At 51.3% G+C, this 24046-nt stretch overlaps 2 protein-coding genes across 2 annotated transcripts; both read left to right on the plus strand.

Annotated features, from left to right (window-relative positions):
• The first annotated feature begins 1842 nt into the window (after positions 1-1842).
• Positions 1843-4897, plus strand: LOC149810143 (formate--tetrahydrofolate ligase-like). Its single transcript, XM_089994409.1, has 6 exons — positions 1843-2131; positions 2548-2654; positions 3046-3237; positions 3458-4087; positions 4133-4328; positions 4860-4897. Exons 1-6 carry the CDS (start codon positions 1843-1845, stop codon positions 4895-4897), a joined length of 1452 nt encoding a protein of 483 aa, XP_089850535.1.
• Positions 4898-5102: 205 nt separating this feature from the next.
• Positions 5103-6273, plus strand: LOC149810144 (formate--tetrahydrofolate ligase-like). The gene is made up of 2 exons (XM_089994410.1): positions 5103-5241; positions 6105-6273. The coding sequence occupies exons 1-2, from the start codon at positions 5138-5140 to the stop codon at positions 6244-6246; spliced, it is 246 nt and encodes an 81-aa protein (XP_089850536.1). The 5' UTR covers positions 5103-5137; the 3' UTR covers positions 6247-6273.
• The last annotated feature ends 17773 nt before the right edge of the window (positions 6274-24046 follow it).

Raw genomic sequence — 24046 nt, forward strand, 5'->3', positions numbered from 1 at the left:
ATTGGAAAATGAGTCCAGTTGGTAAATTAATCCAAAATGCTGCAACGATGGCAACTCGAAATTGAGCATGCGCACAACGATCAGTGCAAGTGTTGTAACCCCTATGACGTATCTCACAGAAACGAAGCTCAGCGCATGTCCAAGCTGCCTGCACAATATCGTAAGTGGGTGAGAAAGGTTGGAGGGCTATGTTGATATCTGTGTATGGCTGGGCGGATTGTGCCGTGAGCGAATAGCATGGTGCATGCACGGCACAAGCTGGCAGTCTGGACTTGCCCTGTCACACGGGTCCTGACGTCAGCAACACAAGCAGCACCGACGACGTTAAGGGCCATTTCTGTTACATGCTTGCGCCTCGCTCGTGCGTCCGGCAAAATCCGTTCACAGCACAATAGCACAATACGTGAGCACGATGTCGTGCATGCTGAGAAATTCTATGGTATCTTGTCCAAGTAGGAATTTCATCGACGACGTTCGCAGGGAGGTCTCGACGACAGGAGATATAATGTCGCAGGGATGTGACTCGCTTACGACTGGCTTTCTTCTCCAGCAGTTATTTGTTTGCCCGCAATTGAACACCTTATGCTGCGTGCGTGTAGTGCCTGAGGGTACCGGCATGCATCCAATAGATGCGCTGCTGCTATCCCGTGAACGGGACTCACAGATGATGGCATCGAATATCGAGACTGAAACCTGAATCTTTGAGGGCCCTCCCATCAACTTTGGTTCATGGGAGGTCCAGCACAAGGCGCACCGACGCCAGAACGCGCCAAACCCTGACTATTCCAAGCAAGCGTCAACCATTACAGATTGTGCCGAACCCTCCGACGAAAACCTCACATATCTATGTAACTGCTACGAGCGCCTCCTCCTGCACGTTGCCGTATAAATTGCGTGTATCTTCGTTGTTGTATGTATTTACTACGACCATTCACTAAGTCAAATCTGTTTCGTTGTGCAAGCGCGTATGCCTCGGCGGTCCCGATAGATTGCTTTCTGAACCAAAGTCGCAGGATGGGAATCGATATCCCTGCAGGTGCACCCGTCCCTGCGGACTTCGTTATCGCTCAGAGAGCAAAGCTCAAAGCAATCCATGAGATTGCCACGGACCTGGGTTTACTGCCTACCGAGTTCGAGCTGCATGGGTGTGCAAAAGCCAAGGTGTGATGCATGGGAAGGCAGTGTCGCACATCTGCAACTTGACTGAGCGCGCTCTTCGCAACAGCGACGGTCTCACGGGGGTTTCAGCATGCAGGGTTTGTGCATACGTGGCCACTCAAATGTGCCCGCAGGAAGCCTTCCAGATCGTCACAAGGGCCAGCTTGTCCTCACTGATTTTGAGGCCTTGCAATTGTTGTGCAGGTAAAACTTGACGTCAAGCAGCGCTTGAAAGACAGCCCTGATGGCAAGTATGGTGTGTTGTTCTTGCCTGCACCCTGACGACATGGACGTTGACCCCATTGCTCATTTCTTTACGATACACTTGAATGCATTTTAGCCCCTCAAAACGACATTGTATGCGATCCAGCGCATGAAAGCATCGGAGGGGCTTAGCTAGCATAGCATGCCGGATTGATGCTACAGATGACTTGAGCGTTCTATGCTTGGCATCAAGTAGGGTAAGGCTTACGCGTGGTGTACGTTGTTGTGCAGTTGTTGTCGCCGGCATCACTCCCACTCCGTTGGGGGAGGGAAAATCGACAACCACTGTAGGGCTCTGTCAGGCGCTGGGGGCGCACTGCAACAAAAAGGTGGTGACCTGCGTCCGGCAGCCGTCACAGGGACCCACATTTGGGATCAAGGGGGGGGGCAGCCGGGGGAGGATATGCGCAGATTGTTCCCATGGAGGAGATGAACCTGCACATGACAGGGGACATCCATTGCATCACCGCTGCGAACAACCTGCTGGCTGCTGCGATCGATGCTCGGATTTTCCACGAGAACACGCAGTCAGACGTCGCACTCTTCAACCGCCTCTGTCCTGCTGACAAGAACGTACGTTGCCGCTTTTGTGCAGTGCTTCACCTGCACTGGTGTCGATCCCCATTCTTGTCACAAAACTCCTTTATTTTCTGGTATCTCGACACAGAAAATCAGAGCTTCCGGCGCAGCACTGCTCTTGTGCAACTCAGTACTCCCTAGCTTTCATGCCAACGGCCGACCGTCTTATAATCTCGGGTTGAGTCTCACCCGCAGTCAACGCCGACTCGTTGGCTGGCTGTATCATGCTGTCGTCTTTTACGGGCGTTGGAGGTTGGAGGTACGGGCATGCGGAGCACAGCTTGAAAGGGCATGGCGTTGGAGGGTACAAGAATGTCTCGCCAGACCCTGCATTAGCGGGTCACGATGCCTGGAAATGCATGCCTTTTGGGCGCAAAAATGGGGGTCGAATCCCATTCTAGCGAATGTGTGGGGTACAAGCTTGTTTATGAAACAGCGGATGCACCTCGTACATGGCTGTGCTTTCCGAGGTGCACACAGGATCACCAAGTGCTTGCAATCCATCCCATGCAGTTTCACAGATGGTGACATGAATGGGATGGATAGCCTTGCCACCAGTCTTAGGGGAGTCGGGGTTGGTGGAGTTGAACGTTCAGAACGTGGCTGCTAGCGCCCACATAGCTACCAGCCCACCACCATCTGTGTTTGTCGCAGTACTCGATAGAGGCGACCATGGTTGCACTCTTTTTCTGATTGCCCACGTTGCACCTCAGTACACCAATGATGCTTTTCACATTTCCGTTCCAGTGCCGTGGGACAGCTTTATCAGTCCACAGGGTTACCCCTGGAGGTCCATGTCCGCCAACTGTACCCACTAATTCAGCTTGTCTATGTTTGGCTGCCTCCCATATGTCGCACAGGACATCAAATGATGATGATTCTTCTCATAGCAAATGCAGAACTCTTCTGCCGAGCGCCAGCTTTTACCAGTTCAATACTTATGCCACTTAAAAGGTGCCGCTTGGGGCTTGACCGCCCGGGCAAACAGCTGTAGCATGCGACGCCCAGGCATTACCGCTGATGTCACGACGAAAACACGTGCAGGGCAAGCGGTCTTTTGCTCAAGTTATGTTAACTCGCCTCCAGAAGCTGGGCATTGACAAAACGGACCCTGAGGACCTCACCTTGGAGGAGCGCTCTAAGTTTGCTCGCCTTGACATCGATGTATCCTCCATCACGTGGCGGCGAGTCATCGATACCAACGATCGATTCTTGAGGGACATTACCATCGGACAGGTGCGACAATGCCACACACCCTTACTGTGCCAGCATGAACACGTTTTCGAGCAACGTCTGTCATTGCAGTCTCCCGACACCAGCGCATGGCAGCCTGTGAGAAACGGCAGGTAGCTGCTTCAAGAAACGACTGGGGCATGAGCAAACATATCGCTACGTTGAAAGCAGTCATGTTTTGAAAGACTGGTCCAATGGTGAACCACTGACCTACAATTTGCAGGGGGTGAACGAGAAGGGCATGACACGGACAACGGGCTTCGACATTGCAGTGTCGTCAGAGATCATGGCGGTGCTGGCGCTAGCGACGGACCTCGCCGACATGCGCGCGCGCCTCGGGCGGATGGTCATTGGCAACTCCAAGGCGGGCGACCCTATCACCGCGGACGACCTCGGGACGGGGGGAGCTCTCACGGTTCTCATGAAAGACACCGTGCAGCCGACTCTCATGCAGACGCTTGAGGAGACGCCAGTCTTTGTGCACGCGGGGCCGTTTGCAAACATTGCTCATGGCAACTCCTCGATCGTTGCAGACCAGCTCGCGCTCAAGTTGGTCGGGCCTGACGGGTTCTGCGTCACGGAGGCCGGCTTCGGCGCCGATATCGGGCTGGAGAAGTTCATGAACATCAAGTGCCGTGCCTCGGGGCTCGTGCCGAATTGCGTGGTGCTGGTCGCCACTATTCGAGCGCTCAAGATGCATGGGGGTGGCCCACAGGTGCGCCTGAATCCGTTGCAGTGTTCTGGACATGCTGGAGAGGGGATCATTGCAAGTGCATGTCACCTTCCGCTCATGCCTTGCACCCTTCACAGTCTTGGAGGTCACATTGCAGCACGAAGCAACCTGACTGATGCGGCATGGCAGTATTGAGGCAATCTGACTGATGCTGCATTGATGCAGGTTGTAGCTGGGAGGCCCCTGGCAAATGAGTACCAGCAAGAAAACGTAGAGCTGGTGACAGCAGGCTGCTGTAACTTGCAACGCCACATCGAGAACTGCATCAAGTACGGAGTACCTGTTGTCGTGGCAATGAACCGCTTCATCTCAGACACCGACGCAGAGTTTGCAGCCGTGAAAGCAGCTGCCCTCGCAGCGGGTGCGTTTTGCAGCAGCTGGCACGCTGCACACGAACCCACGCAGTTGAGGACCACATATGGAACAATAAATACACAAAATTTACAAGGATGTAGCCGTGGCCAACAGTCCCTTATTGGCTAGCCAGTCGTGACATCAACAATCGTGGCATGAGCACACAACGCTGAAGTGGATTCTGCAGATGCTGAATCATACAAGGCATGTGTCGACATGCGCTGCCGTCCACGGGGATTGTAGGAGGCATAGTATTGCTGTTGGGTTGGCATGCGGGGTTGGTCTCAAATTGTCAGTGTGGTCAAGGTCAGTCTTCTGTTTGGGGAACGATGCAGTACTGTTGTAACCCGAAGCATGGATGTACACTGCCAGGCAGATGCCGAGCATCTCTTCCTGCACTTTGCGGTGAAATGGACATCAGATGGGTTTCGTCCAAGACATTGCATTGCTTGCGCATTTCATGTCAGGCTTGCTTGCCCCGACCACTGACGTTCAATGAGCTGAATTGTTTTGAACGTGAATACTTGGTTGTTTTCAGCCGGAGCCGACGTTCTTGCTCTCATCTATGTGATGTAATGCTGTGCAGGCGCCTTCGATGCTGTCGTGTGTGAGCACTGGGAGAAGGGAGGCGCAGGGGCTGTGGCTCTCGCTGAGGCCGTGGACAAAGCATGCGCGCAGCCCGCCAAGTTCAAATTCCTGTACGACGCGTTGTTGCCGATCAAAGAGAAGATCGAGATCATTGCGCGCGAGATGTATCGCGCCGACGGAGTGGACTACTCCCCCGAGGCAGAGGCAGCTATCGAAAAGTACAGCAACATGGGCTTCGGCGACCTGCCTATCTGCATGGCCAAGACCCAGTACTCTTTTAGCCATGACGCCAACCTGAAGGGCGCCCCATCGGGCTTCCGTCTCCCCGTACGGTGCGTTTGTTTGCACAATGTCCAATTGCAAACTTACTCTGTTGCCAGTAATGACGCAGCTGAGCTGCGCTGTCCAGGTACAGAAATAGACGGTGTGGGAGTTGATGGTTAAGAGTGCCAATGTTTCCAGGCAATGGAAGCTTTTCTGCATCGCGTGGATGTGACAGAGTTTTAGTCACCAAGGTCATTTGTTTCGACAGTTCATGTGGATGCGGTGGTGCTGTACATGCAATCCTGTGCTAGCATCTCGGTTATTTGATCTCATGCACGTAGTGGAGATCATTGCTTGCGCCCTCAGAAGCTTTCTGTAAGGGATATGCTTCAAGTGTTTCGCAAGACCTTTGATTTTTCGGTTCCAGATACCCAAACATACAGAAATTTTCGGGACAAAATGGTGGTCAGAACACATTCTGCGTGGCTGCAGACCACTGGCATGTCATCATGAGCTGCGCCCATATCACGCTGACCTTTCAGTGAATTCATCTGCGAGGATATGCTCATAGGGCCTGATCTGAGGATAGGATGGGTTCGTAAGCTGACTTTTAAGGAAAAGTGCATAGCTTTCGTGATTATGTGTCCCTTAAGTTTCAGAATGAGCCGAACATCGTAAAAGTGCTTTCATGTGTACACATTAGTGAGCAACTTTGGGGCTTAGGGTTAGGGGTTCGAGGGTCCCGGGGTTGTCATGATACAGTGTCGGTAGCGTTAAGGGCTAGGGTTAGGTGATACGGGTAAGGGGTTAAGGGGCCTCTGGGTGTCATGATACTGTGTCGGCAGCTTCGGCAATGCCGCGGCGATGAATGCGCCCTTGTGTCGCATGATGTCAACTTCGTGTTCCCCTCACGCTTTGCTATGATGTGCAGGGAGGTGCGAGCCTCAGTTGGCGCAGGCTTTTTGTACCCCCTTATCGGCACCATGATGACCATGCCTGGGCTGCCTACCCGGCCTTGCTTCTATGAAATCGATCTCGACTTGGAGACAGGAAGGGTTGTGGGTTTGTCTTGAGTCACCTTGCTTCGTCAGACTTCTTTGATCACCAAGAATGCTCATGAGGCTTGCTGCGCGAGCGCGTGGCAATGGGTTTTTTTTGGTCATGAGGTCCTGGGTTATTCTGACATAAGCTGGCCCGGCAGTTGTGTCTCGTGGGTCCGTTTGGGGGTGACATGCATTTTTGAACTCACGCACGCCTCTGTGAATGTCCCTGAAGCCGACGGGCTAATTTACCCCTGCATGAGAAAGGCATGGATTTCGGCTTCTGGGATTCTTTAATTTAATCGCCTTGAGTCCTTGAACTACCTTGAGTATTGAAGATTCTTTGCTTGTAATCTGGTATCTTAGCTTGTGTTAGCGGCAGCGCATCATTGGAAGGGCTGACTCCATGATGTGCTGACACTCGATGATGTTCTTTTTGCGAGACTGGTATGTCTTTCCAGTGCTGTGCTGTAATGTTGTCCCTGTCCGTGTAAACGACTGATACCGTGTGGACTACATCAGAGATAGGAATGGACGCCGTTCTGAACGAATATAATTGGATGAAAGATTCTCTCTATCTATTTCGCTCGTGCGACGCCGTCGACAATATGCAAACAGTAACATGTCATGCAACTTGCCTTGCACAGAGGATTGCGACATGACTTGCGTTCAACAGCTGTGTCGCTGACCTGAACATTTTTCCATCGCAGCAGACACGGCAACGAATTTTGAGGACATGCAATGCACAAATGGAGAAGAATCGTGTCTACGTAAATATGCTGACGTTGACTTCAGCTGCCCTTCAGTGGATATTGTGGTTGGATGGAAGTATGGATTTGGTCAGGAAGGCAACGTTCGCAGCACGAACCTAGGGACAGGATGCAATGTCACCGATCGCGGACGATGATGTCGACAGACCACTATCTGTCGCTGGGCAAAGTGAACAGTGCGCTTCCTCACTTCACGATCTGACGGTGTCGGTGTCTTGTATCCTTGAACTCTTCGTAGTCCACTCTTTGTCCGTTGCTAACTACCCGAAACTGCATGTGATGCGGTGGTGGCAGCAAGTATTGATGCATGGCCCTCTGCCATAGTGTGCGTACGATTTGCATGGTATTATATATCCTCTGTCAGTTCTCAAGCGCGTGCCGCGCCTGTCTGTACGAACCGTTAAGGTGTACGTCCTGGACTGCACTGGAGAGGACCAGCTGATACGGCATAGGATGACAAATAATGAACGGACGCATGTCTGAAAGTCTTTCCACGAATCGTAGATCGGGACATACAAATGTCTTGGATGCTGTCTGTACAGCTAGATCTGTCGCTCTGGTTAGTCGACGGATTGCCAGACACCATGTCACGTGCATGGCGATGCACCTCCCGGACCAGGTTGTGAGAATGCTTAGTGCAGTCCTTGAACGGTCGTACATATGAGGGTCATGGCGGGCAAGTTAAGAGTTTATTCTTATGCATTCGCTTTCGGAGCATTGCACACATTGTTGGCAGCCACGCGTTGCGCACGTCAGGCCCGTGGCAGGGTCATCATGATCGTTGTTCGCGAGCAAACGGCAATGTTCACGCGATGAGTTCGTGGAGGCTGCAAACAGATATCACGTTGGCCAAAAAATCGGTTTGCATCTATGGTTTTGTGAGCAGGCATCCTCTCATGGTTGATCACAGGTTCCCCGAGCTGGCATCATGCCTGCAGGCTGTTGTGTGCCTCCAGAGGCGTACGAAGTGATGCCAAGAAAGGAGGATGCTCGATGTAGAATGTGTAAATGATAGAGTTGTACAACTCAGCTTTCTGTTGCGGTGGAGCGCTATGCCTGTTCCCTAGGCCAGCCAGCCTAGAGCTGAGATGGAGCCAAGTGAATACGTCTCTCTCGTCGTGTGTCACGACAAAGGGACACGGCGTGGCCCCCACTAATTTATTTATAACATTGGTATCTATTGGTATCTATCACGCCATGGTCATTTATTTCAGTGCTACAGGAGTGCCGGGACGACTCAGGCAGCAAAGTCAGACAAAGAGAGCCAGACGAGGAGGCTCCTGGAAAAGTCTGTCTTTGGTGTGCAGCACACGATATCCAAGGACGGCTTGTACCGGAGCCGACAGGCAGCCGTTTTAAGATGCATTCTTCGCTTTGGCCAGCTCTTGATCTGCGTCATTGCAGGCTCAGTCAAAGGATGGCACACGCGTTGGAACCCAGGTGTGTATAGCAGAGTGTTCTGCCAGGCTGTCTGATTTCCTTCTCTATACGCCAGAAACTACGTGAGTGTTGGGAACCCAAAGGATGCAATGCCATAGTGCTAACCAGTGTCACAGATTGTTGTCTCGGCGCCAGTTTACGTTGCCGTTGCCGCCACTTTTGGCGCTGTTCCTGCCTTTCCTTTCATGCTGCCTAGTGTGTGTTGCCTCGCGGTGAGTGTCTTTGATGTGTGTTTGTGGGAACCGTTGGAGCGGTACTTATCGCCTGTTCCCAGGGCAACCAAACCAGCCTGGGCCAGAGGCCGAAGTCCCCCACGGTATGTCTCTCGCGCCGTGATTCACGGCAGAGGGGGCATGGCGTGATTCCTGATCTGGTAAATTTATGTTTGCCAATGTTCATGTGGATGCGGTAGTGTTGTAAAACGATACATCATCATCACGATGGGAACAACTTTCACGACGGCATGCACCTGTACTGTATACTTTCGTTTCCAGTCTTGAGCCAAGTTAACATAATCTAGCCGAGGTGTGTTTCAACACTCTCGTGTGGTGATGAAAATGTCATTGAGGATTACATCACTGCTTGCGCACAGTCATTGTGATTTGTTTATTATAGACAAGAAACCTGGTGCCAAGCAAGCACTGTCGGACCTGCAGTGCGCATTGTAAAACGCACAGATTGCAGGCATTCTCTATTTTCTTGTCTACGGTTACATCTCACAACTCAAAGCCACAAAGTTTAGTGCATGTGGCCATCGCATCCAGAATTATGTAGAGCTTTACTGCTGCGTGCAGCTTTCAGTTCTCCATCATGTGTTGCGTCACTGTAAGCTTCTGCGACGTCCTCGCAGGGTATGGGTTCTTTGTAGCTTGCCTCTACAGCATGGTGGGCATCATCGTCCTGTCGTTCATGCTCTCGCAATACATCATGATGAGTGTCAAGGCAAACTCACTGAGGTTACATTGGCCCGTCCAACTCCTCAGAGCCATACAGTTTTGCTTCTTCCTCACCTTCTACGTGGCGTCGTTGGGGAGCATTGGAATCATGTTGGATTGTGGCTCAGTCACCCCCGAAGGTGCGACTACAAAGCTCAGTAGCAGACTAAATGCTCCATACCAGCACTACCACTGCATCCTCTTGCACCTGATTCGTTACCCAGCAGTACCCACTTTGTTCCATGACGATCGGTCTTTATAATAACAGCATATGACAGTGGACAAGGGGACTCACCTGGCAGTGACTCAGGTGCGAGCCACTAAGCTGACGATTATTGACCGAACCGCTGCATTCTGACCGCGCATGTTGAGGCTGGACAGAACCTGGTCCGCCTTCTCCTTCATCTGCCCTCTGCCATGCATAATGGCAAATGTTGCTCCCATGATTGCACGTTATTGACATGATAGGGGGGCATCCTGTAAACGTACCTCTCGTACCTTAACTTGGGAATGTATTTTGGGAGACCCTTTAACCATAATGGCCATACCCTCACAATGCAAGGAGATACATTCTCTTGACCATCCCGATGCAACTAAACCTAACCTCTCCCCGCATCGGTCCGAGGGCCAATTCTAGCCACTCATCATGGACAATACTCACTATATCTAGTAACCATAGATATTTTCTACTATCAGGGTATGTCCCGCAATTACGTAATCCTTATTGCAAAATGTCGTTCTCAGGGTTCTCAGCTATCAGGCATCAGCCTTTCTTTCATGGACGGATATTGCCGCTTGTATCGATGGTCACCATAGTACGACATCCGGCGCCGGAACGGCCTTCTGAGGCCAAGAAATCGGCAACCCGGCGCCAGGGTTGCTGCAATGGCCGCGAAGCGGCCCTTTTTGGCGCGTAGGAAAGCCGGGCGCTGGTCCTTGCATGCATGAAATCAAGGTTGCGAAGCGGCCTTGATTTCATGTTTGTGTTGGGCAAAATGCCGGAAGTAGGCGAGCGAGCGAAGGGAGCGAGCTTGCGTTCAGGTACTCTGGGGTTGGTCGCGTACGTCAGCAGTGCACCACGAAGACACGCCAGGGCCTTGTCCAGGCCAGTTCAAGAGTGTACCGTTGATGAATTCGTTGTTTAAATGTTAATAAATTGTTGTTTGTCCGTGGCAATGTCGCATGTTCTCACTGCATCTGCTCGCGGCAAGGCATGCTCCTGAGTTCGTCAGGGTATCCACGACAAAGCCAAGAATTCAGACGGCGCGACCAGGACAGACCAGAATTTTCCTGAAATCTCTTACCATAAGTATCACAGGGCATGTGGGTTCGCTGTGGTGATAACGGGACGATAGTGACTGTTGTGTTGTGGGTTCAGCCCCGTCTTGCGCACATCAAGATGCGTACAGCTCCTATCCCACATCCGACCACGCTTGCAAACCTGACGACTAATCAGTATTATGTTGTGATGCATGTTGCGACAGTTGTCTTGTGTTCATCTTTCTGTCTTTCGCACTGTTTGAACTAAATAGCACAACACCCGACGCGAGCGAAGCGAGCCAACAAAATTTGAGGAGGTACTTTTGCTCGTCTTGAAAAGCCGGCAAACGTCCCAGTATTTGAGGGCAAAGCTGGATCACCGGTTTCAAAAAGGCCAGAAAACCCCGGAAAACGACCCCAAAAAAATTGCCTGTACTACCATGATGGTCACACTTAAGGAGGCAGAAATCCATCAGGAAACCATCCGCCATTCTCTGATTCTGCTCGTCCTACGACTCATGAATGGACCCTTAGGCGGGTCCAGGTGCATGTGCCTCACGTAGGGGCAATGGTAGCACTGATTCCCAAGCAGCTCTTGGACCTGCCAATGTCCATGTGGATGTGGTAGTGTTGTATTAAGACACATCATCGTCATCACCATCCTGCATACATGGATGGAAATTTCTGGATGTCCTGACCTCACCTCAAAACATCACTCCGATAACCTGATGGTAACCAAACATCTACATTATCACCGCCACCATCCTGCATGCAGCCTCAGATATAAAGCAATTTCTGGACGCCTCGACCTCGGCCTCAAACAAGACAAGCAGTTCAAGCAACTCCACCACCTCCGCCTCCAGCAACGCGCAAGGGATAAGCTCTTCGATTGTGCTTGGAGCATTCCCTACGCGCGAATGCTTAGCATTACCTCACATTCTTCACCTAGCCGTGGCGTTCGCCACCCTGCTTGTCTTCATTGCCTTTGCATTCGCTGTCAACATCGGGGAGTTGCATTTCTCAGCTTTGTCGAAGGATCCTATGTCTCGAAGGGCTGGTCATGTCCAAGTGCGAGAGTTCATCGTCAAGACTTTGGTTCCTCTCATAGCTATGTTCACTTCTACCTTTCCGCGGGCAAAAGCAGGAGCGGTGAGTGCCTCTGCCAGCACATGTGCCTGTGTTCGCATATCTCTGCCAAGCATAGTTTGCTTGAGCCATTGAAAAAACGCTGCTGTAAAAAAAAAGAAATGCCCGCTTTGTAGCTTCGAGTACGGGTGCAGGTGGGTCCAGTCAGCTGAATGGAGTCCTTTCTGACCTGACTTTATTGCAAGAATGCCCCTCTTCCAAACCTGAAATCAGCACAGAATATTGGATTACTGCGACCGAGGAACAGATACGTGCTTGCTGCAGTTGTCATTTGGTTCACCCATTCACAGGCTTGGGTATTGCTGGGACTGCTTGGTCCGCAAACACAGGTTTTATAGCGTGATTTCAAGCTGACACATTGACCCCAGTTAACTGATTGAGTTTCAAGGACAACAGAATGGAGATGGCATGCAGGTCATGCTTCTCTGCTGCTATTGGGCATTCAGCATGATTATATGGGCGCCTTACATCGACTACTGGCAAAACCTGTTTGACTCGGCGCTGGCAGCCGGGCTGGCATGGGCGTCAGTTTGCATGTGCGTTGTCAGCTATGTAGAAGTTGCCATCAAGGACGAAGCGGCGTCTAACTCTGCACAGCTTGAAAGTCTGAGGGGGATCATGCTCGATGCAGCATTTGCGGGTACGGTACCACCCCTTGACATCCGCGTGCCCTGCTGGCAAAGATACATTAGACAAGCAGCAAAACGAGTGACTGGGGACACCGAGTGTCAGTTTGATACCAATGCACAGTCATGAGAGCAGGCATTGCTTTGATGCAATGCACTGGCAGATAAAGGACGTGCAGCTGGGGATGCAGCTCGCATGAGTTGGATATGATGTACTGTGAACGCAACAGACAGAGTGCCCATCGAGAGATAGATTTGCAGCTAGCATGAAGCCTAATGGTAGTCTACGTTGATCTGTGCAGGCTGTCCGCCTCAGAAGAAAGCTTTTGACGAGATACGGTCCCAGGCGTTGCTTGGAGTTGCCAAATGTCCATGTGGATGCAGTAGTGTTGCAAACAGTAGATCATCACTACACCACACAGATGAGAACAAGAGGGAAACTGCACAAGCCAAAAGCAATCAAGCACTCACGTTAGAAACAGAACATGATAGATCATCACAGACCTATTCTGCTGTCTTGCTTCACCTCTCCCCTTTCTCGTGGGTGCTTTAGTTGGTTCAAGCACCTGCCCAATCAGGCTCACGTGCTGCCACGTTCTCCACATCTCCCATCCGTAACTCAAAGAGGGTTACCACGAGCAAGGCAGACCAGATGATGATAATGATGTATCGTCTTACTACCGCATCCACATGGACATTGGCAACTCCAAGAGCTACTTGGGATTTGTATATATTCCTGTCGTTTATTTAGATCGCATGTCTCATGGTATACATGAGAGACAGAAGCTCCGGTGCAGGGATTGGACCAGCCATGGTTTGTGGAGCAGTCCTGTCAGCCCTGTGGAACGCTCGCCACCAGGGAGTCTTCATACGGTTCTACCCAGTCAGTCATGACTCCGGGGTGGAGAAGCTCTCCGTTCGCGACCTGCAAGACATACACACCTTTCCCACAGCTTACGACGTGATCAGGGCAGCCTCAAACTGGGTGAATTACCACTCAGTGCATGACGACTTGCCAAGCGAGATCATTGAGACGGTTGGTCGTATCTACAAGCTCGGGTTGGCAACGTTTCCGCTATCTGCTGCTCTGAAGCTCGCCCATGCGGGCTTTCTGGTGGATGGATGTGCACTGCTCACCGCGGGAATGAATGAGGTGTCTGCTGCGTCCAAACTGAGACCCAACGTGATCGTCCGGTACTGTATCTATTGCCGCGAGATGCAGCTGCATGAAGACCAGCACGAGCAGTATAATGGTACGTCGTATTCCCAAAACATGATGCGAACTTTTATGGGAGAATCATGACGGCATGCCACAACACAAGTTCTCCAGAGACTTGAGAGAATTTGCTTATCATGGCTGGGCAGACAATCCCAGGAGGGTCAGTATTGCTGGTATTCCATTTAGCATTTTTTGATCTCTTTGTTAAGGCTTCAATCCTTTTTGGTTACCCATGAGTAAGTGTGGTCGGATATGACACTGATATCAGAATATTGGAGCTGCTGTCACATCTGAGCACCTTACTATCAGCCATGGCTGATTCCTGAGTTGCATAGAAGTTACCAATGTCCAGTGGATGCGGTAGTGCTGCTACCAGACAGCACATCGTCGCTGGGTAAACTGGTACGTATGTCTCCCATGCAATTGCCTGAGGCCATCTAGCCGCTCAGGGTCAATCACAGGTTTGCTTCTTTGTCATCAGAGATGAGAGTGTGACGCCTGATGCCTGAGGTTCAGTAGCCATGTGCTTATGCTAGAACACGAGGAAGAAGCAAATGCATGCCAGAAAGATCAGGGCGCATGCCCATAAAGTGGTGCACCGTTAACTCAGTGACACAGTGAATGACTCCTTCAACGCATACCCCATGTACTCCTTTCATTATGCAGCTACCGAGCATGCTGGGAGAAGCCCGGTGTAGTTGCATTTTAATATGCATGTTCCGCCACCCTACAATGTGCCAGATAGTCACACGAAGTTCACAGTGTGGTATGCAAACCGTTTCCCGCCATGTTGGTTCGCCTAACCTCACCGGAAACTACATAGATGCACGTGCAGGCGAGGAGATTACAGACCTGGTGAGCTATGTGGAGTTCCAGCGCAACTTCCAAGCAGTTCAGGCCACTCACAAGAGCGCCTTGACTGCGGAGCGCAAGTTCTGGAGATGTTTGCAGCACCAGGTGGTGGATTTCGACTCCCTCACATTCGTCTTTCAGCGGATTGGGAAGCATCAGCAGAAAGCGATGATCATGTACAAGTCGCTCATGATCCAGTACTCCAAGTCTGTTCAAGTGATGAGGGCGTACGCTCACTTTCTGTCGTCCGTGATGCATGAGCACAATCAGGCGCGCTTGTTGTGCGAGAAAGCGGACAACCTCGAGATGCAGTACGAGCACAGCAGGCAGGAGAAGCTCCCAAACTCTCGTTCGTTGGATCATCGCGTCCCCCATGCTGGCAGCTCCAGCCATGCAATGACGGTGGTCTCTGCGAGTGGCACCATCAAAATGATCACCCCGTGCGTTTTCCGAGCAGATTTGCTTCTAACAGCGTTCAAGATGGTGTGGCGTGTCCGAAGTATGTGTTGTGATCATGGTGCTGCACAGCGCTTTGCCAGACCGTTGATTTCCGGGTCCAGATGCCTCAAAATTCATGAAGTTTCTGACAAATTTGGGGGTCGGAACCCATTATGACAAAGCACCGGTAGGAATGGGGCTACGCATGGCCCATGGGACTCTCACACCTGGTGAAGCATGTGGAATGCGAACCTACGGGGAGTTGCTTCTACTTCGGTTCGGCACATGGTGCTGCAGACTTCCCGTGTGCGGCTATTGCACTGCCGGCCATGGGTCGTCTCATCACCTGAGATCCTTTCTTGCGTTGAAGTGGAACTTTGTGTACGTCACTTGCCTGCAGTCCAGCATGAAGGGCGGTGCAAGCTGGCACTCGTTCTGCACCAGGCACGCCGCAAGCTGCTCAACGCCCAACTCAGATGTGCCGACATTCATGATGGATACAGAGACGATGGCAAGAGCATCTTGATACACAGCAGGACTTTGTACCCGGTACCCTTGTTGGTTTTGTGAAGCTTATGCCGGCATAAAACTTGCAGCTGTCCATTGTTGGAGCTGTCTGGATCTTCAGTCAGGTCCAGATCTCAAAGAGCGCTCCAAGCTGTCCACCAAACGTCACCACAGCAGGCCGTGTGATTGCAATGTGCTGTGTGCGCACGCGTCCTCACTCATCGCCCCGGAAACTGGTGGTGTCGGACAAGACACCACCAGTGTCTTGCGCTTAACAGTTCCTCATCAAAGAAAGCGACGGTATGTGCAGAAAGATGGAGAAGATTCTGGGTTATGACCGGGGCGCGCTGCTGTGTGCAAATCTGTCGCGCATCGTTCCAAGTCCCTTCAACCAGTTCCACCACGAGCTCGTCAAGCAGCACAGCGAAGCTCCGTATCGTACCAGCGCGTTGTCAACTCCAAGGCTGCTGGGAGCCCTGCACAAGCAGGGCCACACGGTCATGGGTTACTTGAGCATAACAACCATACAAGGCGCCATGCAGGAAGAAGATAGCTATGCAGCAGTCTTTGATCCAGTCGATGTACGCATTCAATCGGCGCATTTTGAATGCACTCAGCGCAATGCATGTGCAAGATTGCTGATGGGTGCAAACCAAATTGAAGGGTAATGCAATGCACATTATGTATTGCGCAACTATGAGAGCACAATTGCCATTATGCATGGCAGAGGACGGACAAAGGAGGAGGGGCAGTTGCATGAGTTCGTGTCGAGTCACAAATCACTGAATACTTACATGCGACCTAACATCGTGCTTGCTGATCGTAGTCACCACTCGCTTATGTACAGCGGTAGACTACGACTCAGTACGCATCTTGTCTGGGCGACCGATCAGCAAAACAATCATAGGTCAAGATGTCGAATTGCGTGCTAGTTGTCTCGTCCTATAAAACAGAGGCCTCCCCCCCTGTGTGCATGCTTGGGATCGCCCAAGCCTGCTTCCAGGGCTCTCGTTTTACTTTTTCATCTCGTTTGTCGAGCATTGTTCGGCCCTTCATAACAGCCCTTGAAGCACGTGTCAACGTCCATGTGAATGCGGTTGTGTTGCCAAAAGGCACATCATCATCTTCGCCCCTATATACCACTTTATACCACCAGGTTCTGCCTGGCCCCGTCATCCCAGTCAGAGTTCATTGCTTTGGTCAATAACTTACAGCTTAGGGACTCATACGTGTGTCACTGGCAAGAGATTCCCCTTCTCCACTGTCATCTGCTGTTAGCGGGACACCAACATCAGGGTTGTTAACGTTGACAGAGGTCAAAGCAGACAGCTAGCTAACATAAACGACAATTTACAGTCGCAAGACTCAATGACGCAAGTACATGGGTTACTCGTATTGTCATCAATGGCCATCTGGCATTCGTGCGGAATGAGCTGCTCAGGCTCCAGTCACACCTGCTACAGATAAATGCAAGCAACTAATTGGGAGAAAGAAGCTATCTTAGCAGTAAAGTACCCATTAAATTAGCAATGCATGACTTGACCCATCCTGTCATGTGCAATGATGATGTGTCTTTCTACCACACAAGTGCATGGGAATGTGTGATCAAAGAAACTTGCACAGCAAACGAAAACGCTCAGCATGCGCTCTCGTCTTGTGAGTGCCTTTGGTGTCCAATTCGCTCACATGCTGGCATGTGGTGGTTGCTAATAATCCAGTACTTTCCATCCATCTACTTACCTGTTGCATCTGTTTTTAATCAGGAAGCGGCGGCATGGCTTGTTACACTTGCAGAGATCATAATGCACATGCAACCACTATTTCAGTGCATTATCAAGCATGGGATTTGTTTTACTCTGCAGATCATCAGGTAAGTGCTTGTAGCGGGTGTTGAAATTTGTGATAGGGCTGTCTATAAGTAGTACTATCTCTTCATCCTTGCTGGTTGGTCCACACGTTGTTGGATTCACGTCTGCATGCTTCCAGTCAACACAACGATAGCTATAAGAGTCTCCACTCAGCATGGAGATCGTTGAGTTGAGACTAAGGACGATCTAGTTGTCAGTGAGTCGTTACCTCAAATTGTGATGTTTTAACAGCGGGGTACTCTAGTTTATGGGTAGCCTGCGATTAGTGATCTCGTGACTCATCCGTGATTTGCCTGCTTGCCCTTCTTGCAAGCGTGCTCGGATTGCATGCTCGCCCTGATAGCGGAACTGGCAAGGGTTGCCTCTGGTTTCTTATTCGAGCTAATGCTTTGACGTCATAATCTGATAGCACCGAGTCCTATTTGCGCCTTCGACCAGGGCTCATGGTCGGCACCATGGCAAAGCATCCATATTGAGGGGCCCCCGACTGAGAATCTTGTATGGTGGTTCAGATGGACGGAGATGCTGCAGTGGGAGCTCATCTTTACATTGACGCCTGTGGAACTGTTTTGTCAGCGTGTCTGGGATTAGAGCAGGCGCACATTGGCCAGATCAAGGATATCATTGGCAAGCCGCTATGGGACTTTGCCGTGGATCAGGACGAGATGCGCGAGCACATCACTCGAGCGATGGGCCATTCCAAGACGGGCCAGTCAATCGAGAACAATGAGCCGGAGCCATGTACTCTTACCTTCGAGGTACGCTTACCAAGCTTCGTCAGAATGGGGTTCCGACCCCCGTTGTCGTCTAAAAAATTCATGCGTTTTTAGGTATCTAGATCCGAAAATGATAGGGTGTGGCAAAACACTGTTACCAAGAGTGGGTGTCACTGCTGCCGATGGAATAGTCTGTGAATGTGATGCACTCTCATCTTTTGATTTGTCTGACCAGTGTACTGTCTGCTCAAAGATGAAGCAATCACACATGACATCTGGTAGAATATCGAGTGATGTGTCCGACGTTTACAAGCTGGTGGGTGTTGCAGCTGCTGGTGTTGCGGTTTGAGACTGGATAGTCGGCAACGCTGTGGTCCTGGCAGGCTGGGAGCTGTGAACCTGGAGCTTCCCTTGTGCAATGTAACAGAGGCCTCTCACGGCTTCATGGATTAAAACTTGCTCCAGGCAACGCAAAAGCAGATTTTGACACTGTGACTTCGATGCTTTGCAGACGATGCTCGGAGTGATGATGATGATGAACATGGTGATCAAGAAGCGGAGGAAAGTACTTGAGAACGACACATTCTTTGAGGTTCAGTTGACACAGGTACAGATCAGGCACCCCATGCTTGTCGTTAACGACAACGGCGAAATCCTCTTTGCGTCCGAGCCTGCCGGTGAATTGTTTGGCTACAAGGTGCGTATATATCTGCCGCCGTTTACTCCGCAGCTAGAGTTCCAGGTTTGGTGGCCGACGCGTTGCGCTTGCTTTGTTTTTTGTGTAAGATGATAGGTTAGCAATAAAGCCAGACAACACCAATCATCTCCCGTACTTTTGACAAGAGCACGAACAAGGGCTGAAATGTTGTATTTTGTGTGATTGCGTGCACCAGGATAAGAACAAATGAGTTTCGCGTGGCCGCAAGGCCCCGTCTCGTGATTTGCCTGGTTGCAGATCTACCCGGCCACGGTTTGTCACACGCATTGGCGGTTCTCAGCCTGTTTATGGAATGGCTATGTATTATTTGCATGATGATCTACATGATGCCAAACCTTGATGACTGTCGAATGCTGTTGAGCGCAACCCAAGCAATGCATGTCATGGGCTGCTGGGGACAACCTGTGCGTGATGTGATTACATGCATGGACCACGGGAGCTGAAACGTTTCTGATCAGCCAGGACCGGTGTGATGAGCGTCAAGGGTGTGCCAGTCGCATAGCACTATGTTCTGGTTTGTTTGTGCCACAGAGCATGCAATCAATGTTTGCCTATGAAGACTCTGACGAACTCCGATGATCAGGGCCGGTCGTCAAACGGTCATATGCCAACAATCAGCATGTGTTGCCTCAGTGACTCAGATCGTATACTGTCTCACACAACTAGGGCCGCACTAACGGTTAACCCCCATTTCCGAATTCCAACTTGCACAAGCTGAAAAGCCTCTATGCAGCGGTCCATCTATACACAGCACACAGATCATTGTTTGAGAGCTCTCGTGATCACCCAGGTTCAAGAGCTCGTCAGGTCACCCATCACAAGAATTATGCCAAGTGGCTTGGCAGAGATGCACTCGGCTGTTTGGATCGACAAAGCGACACGGTCAAAGGAGAAATTGCCAGCTGTATGCCTCCGAGGTCGTGTGCTGGAGCTTGTAGGCGCGTCAGGAAGCAAGGTGCTGCCCTTTGCACCGTCTGGATGATCATATGTATGTGCTCATATCTCTTGTCTAAGCGTCCTGCTCCGCATGCCTAAACCATCCACATCCAAACAAGTTCACCGCTGCCGGATGCCCTTCTCGAAAGACAGAATGAACGGATGAGTATGTGTCATGTCCAAGCTGCTAATGAAGAAAGGAAGTGTTGTGCGGATGCCACAGCCTAACCAGGATCCTTCCTCCGGAGTTGTTGTCGCTGTCGGCCGGTATCAACATAGCTGTCAGGCATCCACCTGACATTGGACCTCCAACCTGAAACGGACACCCTTTGCCCCACCAGCGCCAAGTCTCCCTACACAGACATCGCCGTGGCCACAGCATAAAAACGTGTACTCCCTCTTGGCTCATTCCATGGTGTCAAAAGCACCCATCGGCTGATAGCGGAGGGTGACGATTCATCGCTTGACATAGTGACAGGCTCCATGCAAGTGTGTTGACAACACGACGCAGCAACGCGGATGTTTGCGGCTTGATTGTTGCATCCCAATCGAGCGTTTGCAGGTATATTGCTGTCTGGACACGACCAGGTCACACTACGGCAAGCAGCAATGGGTGATCGACTTCAAGCCAGCCACCTTTGAAGCGTTCACGCATCAGCTATGCTCCTCAGTTAAGGTTGACAGCGACACTCTTCGCATAACCAAGGAAAACGCAGGCTGCTTGAACTCTATCATCACTCAAGAGTACATGTGGGAGACATGCAACTTGCTGGCTGCTGCAAAAGGCTATGGTACTGTCCTCCTACGCTGCTTCGACACATTCATCACTCACCGTGAGTGACTCACCTGCACTTGTAGCGGACATGCAACTTGCTGGCATGCTGCTTCTTGTTTTGATTCATTTGATTCGTTTTGGTTCAGACTGGTTGTGACCGAGTTCGTAGTGCAGTCAACAGTGGTGATACGCCTCACTTACAAAGTAATGGGATAGCCCTCTTGCAGCCACTGGATGCAAATATGTAGCTTTCAAGACTGGATACGAGGTTAGGACGCTTCTGGAACTTTTGTCAGTTTGCAACATGCGCCACATTGCATGCATGAAGTTTGACCTCCATGCATGTGCACGAGTTCTGCTGGACGTAGCCTACAAGAAGCGGTGACTGCAAAACACATGACGATGAGGTCCTCCAGCAAGCTTGGCGTTGCATTGGGCAGCTGGCGAGATCAAATGCCTTTCCGTTTGCAGATCAAGCTCAGGAGTTGCTGTGTGTGTTGTTGGAGCACGCGCCACCTCGCATGGCGCTTGTTACGATGCGGAACCATTCAGTGGCATCGACGCCGACATCCTACTCGAGAATCTGCAGCCTGGGCAAACAGAAGAACTTGCTCGCGCTTCTTCAGGCCAGTCTGTCCCCAACCGGTAACATCGGCATCCAGTTCTGGTCGGTACCAAACCTGCACGGATACATCACGATCGACATGGATGTGCGCACTCTCTCCACGGAATTTGTGTGTTGTTGTCGTACACCCATTTGGAGCTACAAGTGACCCTTGCTACGTTGGATGCCCATGTATCGGACGAGGCAGTACCAGACATATCTGCCAGTGTTTTCACGAGTTTTATTCAGACAAACACGCAACCCGATTCATGTCAAGTTCACTTTGTCCGACATCGTTCCACAGCTTAATGCAGCGTGCGCCAGCATGTCCGAAGTGGCAAGGGTTACCTGTTTGTGCAGTCAGGTGCAGTGCGTCACAAAACCAACACAGTGAAAGAGCATCGGAGGCCTCATGTGAACTGTCATCGCCCACAACCCCAGCCAGGTCCTGATTGGGAATCCGGACTTGGTGTGCAATCGTCGTCGTTGTTGTCATGGTGCAGTTCCTGAGTGATTGACTTCTGTATTATGACGCGGTCATGTTGATGCAGGGCTGGATCATGTCCGCTTGTCTTCAGGCCGCCCACTTGCTGGGAGCGTGCGAAGTTCAGCAAGTGATTGGAGTCAAGTTGCGCACTCTGATCAGTGACACGCCCGACCTGTTTGGATTTTCCCCCACCACCGGCCAAGTGTGCGTCGGCAAGCGCACCGCTACCTCAGCCAAGACATTGACGTTTCCGCTCAAACTCCAGCTCATAGTGTGATTCTCTCCGATCGTTTGTCTTGCAGCCTCGCTCGTCATGCTCGCCACGCATCATCCCTTTCTCTCAACTGCAAATTGTCTACACATCTCTCAAGTATCGCCTGTATGTTGTCGCTGTGCCGTCTGCTGCCACACGCATTCTACATGTTAGGCCGCATGACAGCAGCCCGTGGCAGAATTGCAGCCTTGAAATACCTCTGCAACGAGCAGTGGTACCATGCGCCAGCGCACACCAACTGAAGCTTGGAATCCAAGTACAGAAGGCATGAGCATGCTGCCGATAGTATGCATGCCTAGAACATGCGGATTGAAGGCACGCACACGCTGACAGTGTGGTCAATGTCTGCAGCCCATCAAGGTAGTGTGCAAGGCGGTCTTTCTGATCAAGATCCGAGCCCAATGCGCTTCGATGCATGAGGAGCAGAGCGCTGACGAGGTCTTCAAGGCGTTGTTGATGAACCTTGACAGCAGGGCTCTCGAGGGCCTTGCAGGCGCAGGGTTGGCAGTTGGCAATCGGCGTGGCTCCGCTCAGCGGGACTCAAGGCGGGACCAATCGGACCCGAGCACAAGTAAGGTTCCCTTCCCCCAGAGGAACAGCACTTGCCCTATGACGCAAAAGCCGCTCATACCCAGAACTGTTTTGCGATCTGCCTAAGGTCTCCGTTGTACCTTGTCTCTTTCACATCAGCTTGCTTGAGAATCTCCTCACCGCGTTGCATTCGTTCCATGTGCGTCTTGTTTTTATCATCGGACTCCAGTTGTCTGACATCAGATGGCCTGTGGCTGATCATGGCATGTTGACACTCAATAACCGCGAGGGCATTGCTCAATCTGAGAACTTATATCTGGTTCTCCTCATGGATGCTGCTCTTGCTGCAGCGATGCAGCGTCAATGTCTGTCTTGTCCTTGCAGACAAGCCACAAAATACGATTGATACAGAAGAGACTAGGGTCATCTCGAATCAAGCACCGCCACCCATGACGGCCAGGCTCCTTCCTCTGCCTGCACTCTCCGTTTATGGTGCGTCACCGAGCTGCAAATTAAGAGCATACAATTGAACCCCTGAGTCTGAAAGGTGATGCAACTTCCCGTATGTGACACTTGTACATTCGACGTGCAATCTTGTCGTGAAGCCTGAGCACAAAAGATAGACTGCTTATTTATGAATTGTCTCTTTTCAGGGCGGAATGAAAAGATGTGCTTCGTCGTTGTGTATGTTCCAGCGAACGAATTTTTGGAGTGTCTGGTCGAACCATAACGGCGCTGGTTCAGACGTCGTGGGTCAACATGTCGAGCACACACCATGCTGTGCTGTGGAAGTGATGAAACGAGTGTTGGACGTGCAGGTTCCGAGCATTCGGTCGTGCCCCCACAAGCAGCGTCCTTGGCTTCGACCGACGAAAGCTCCTTGCCCGCAAAACGCCTGCCACAGCCTCAGGACCGGCTGTCCATCTGCAATCCTCCGATCCCGACGCAGTCCTGGTCGTCTCAGGAAGGCTGCACAAGCTCTGCAAACAATCAAGTTGTGGGCGACACGAACGACCCCATGTACGAGACTACTGGGACTTTGCTTTGCGCACGTCCACCTTCATGCAGGCATGCACGCGTGTGGTGGCGGGAAATCAGTAGGCTTTTCTTATGATTCGGCTTTTCAAGGTCATGAGCGTGTTCTCTGCATGTTGCGGTGGAATGCCCTGATGCCCTCATTGGGTAGCCAGGGACCCTCTTACTACTGTTGGCGTGGTTCCTGATTGATTGATGGTTTTTAGGATAGTGCATGCCCTGCACGACAGAAATTTTATGCCTTTCCGGTATTGGAGCTGGTCTGGGCACTTCTGAGCAGGTCTGACAGCATCCCACCATGCAATTGGCATATTTGCTGCTGCGCAGTGCACCGGTGCACCTAGCTTAGGATTAGGCTTGGTGGAGTGGCAATGTTGAGCTGTGCTTCCTGCTGCTGCTGATAATGGCAGGTTGTGGTAACAGCAGATGACAGTGGAGAAGGGGACTCACCTGGCAGTGACTTGTGTGTGAGTCCCTAAGCTGACGATTATTGACTGAACCACTGGGCATGTCAAACTAGGCAGAACCTAGTGAGGGGTCTGAAGGGGCACATGCCTGGGCTATCCCAAGCATGCACAAAGGGAGAGTTGGGGCAGGACAAATCAGAAAGCAATTCTACGTCGTGACCTAGATGTGTTTGGATGATCGGTCGACCAGACAAGATGCGTACCGAGTCGAAGTCTGCCGCTGTACTTA

The sequence above is a fragment of the Nuphar pumila genome, unplaced genomic scaffold (assembly GCF_984573655.1).
Source record: "Nuphar pumila unplaced genomic scaffold, dmNupPumi1.hap1.1 HAP1_SCAFFOLD_495, whole genome shotgun sequence".
Classification (NCBI taxonomy): Eukaryota; Viridiplantae; Streptophyta; class Magnoliopsida; order Nymphaeales; family Nymphaeaceae; genus Nuphar; species Nuphar pumila.

Excerpts from the sequence above, each read along its gene's own strand:
- LOC149810143 (XM_089994409.1), top strand. The coding sequence starts at position 1,843 with ATGGAGGAGATGAACCTGCACATGACAGGGGACATCCATTGCATCACC. Across the intron at positions 3,238-3,457 it reads GGGACATTACCATCGGACAG|GGGGTGAACGAGAAGGGCAT; the intron begins GTGCGACAATGC and ends TACAATTTGCAG. Across the intron at positions 4,329-4,859 it reads AGCAGCTGCCCTCGCAGCGG|CCGGAGCCGACGTTCTTGCT; the intron begins GTGCGTTTTGCA and ends GGTTGTTTTCAG.
- LOC149810144 (XM_089994410.1), top strand. The coding sequence starts at position 5,138 with ATGGGCTTCGGCGACCTGCCTATCTGCATGGCCAAGACCCAGTACTCT. Across the intron at positions 5,242-6,104 it reads GGCTTCCGTCTCCCCGTACG|GGAGGTGCGAGCCTCAGTTG; the intron begins GTGCGTTTGTTT and ends TATGATGTGCAG.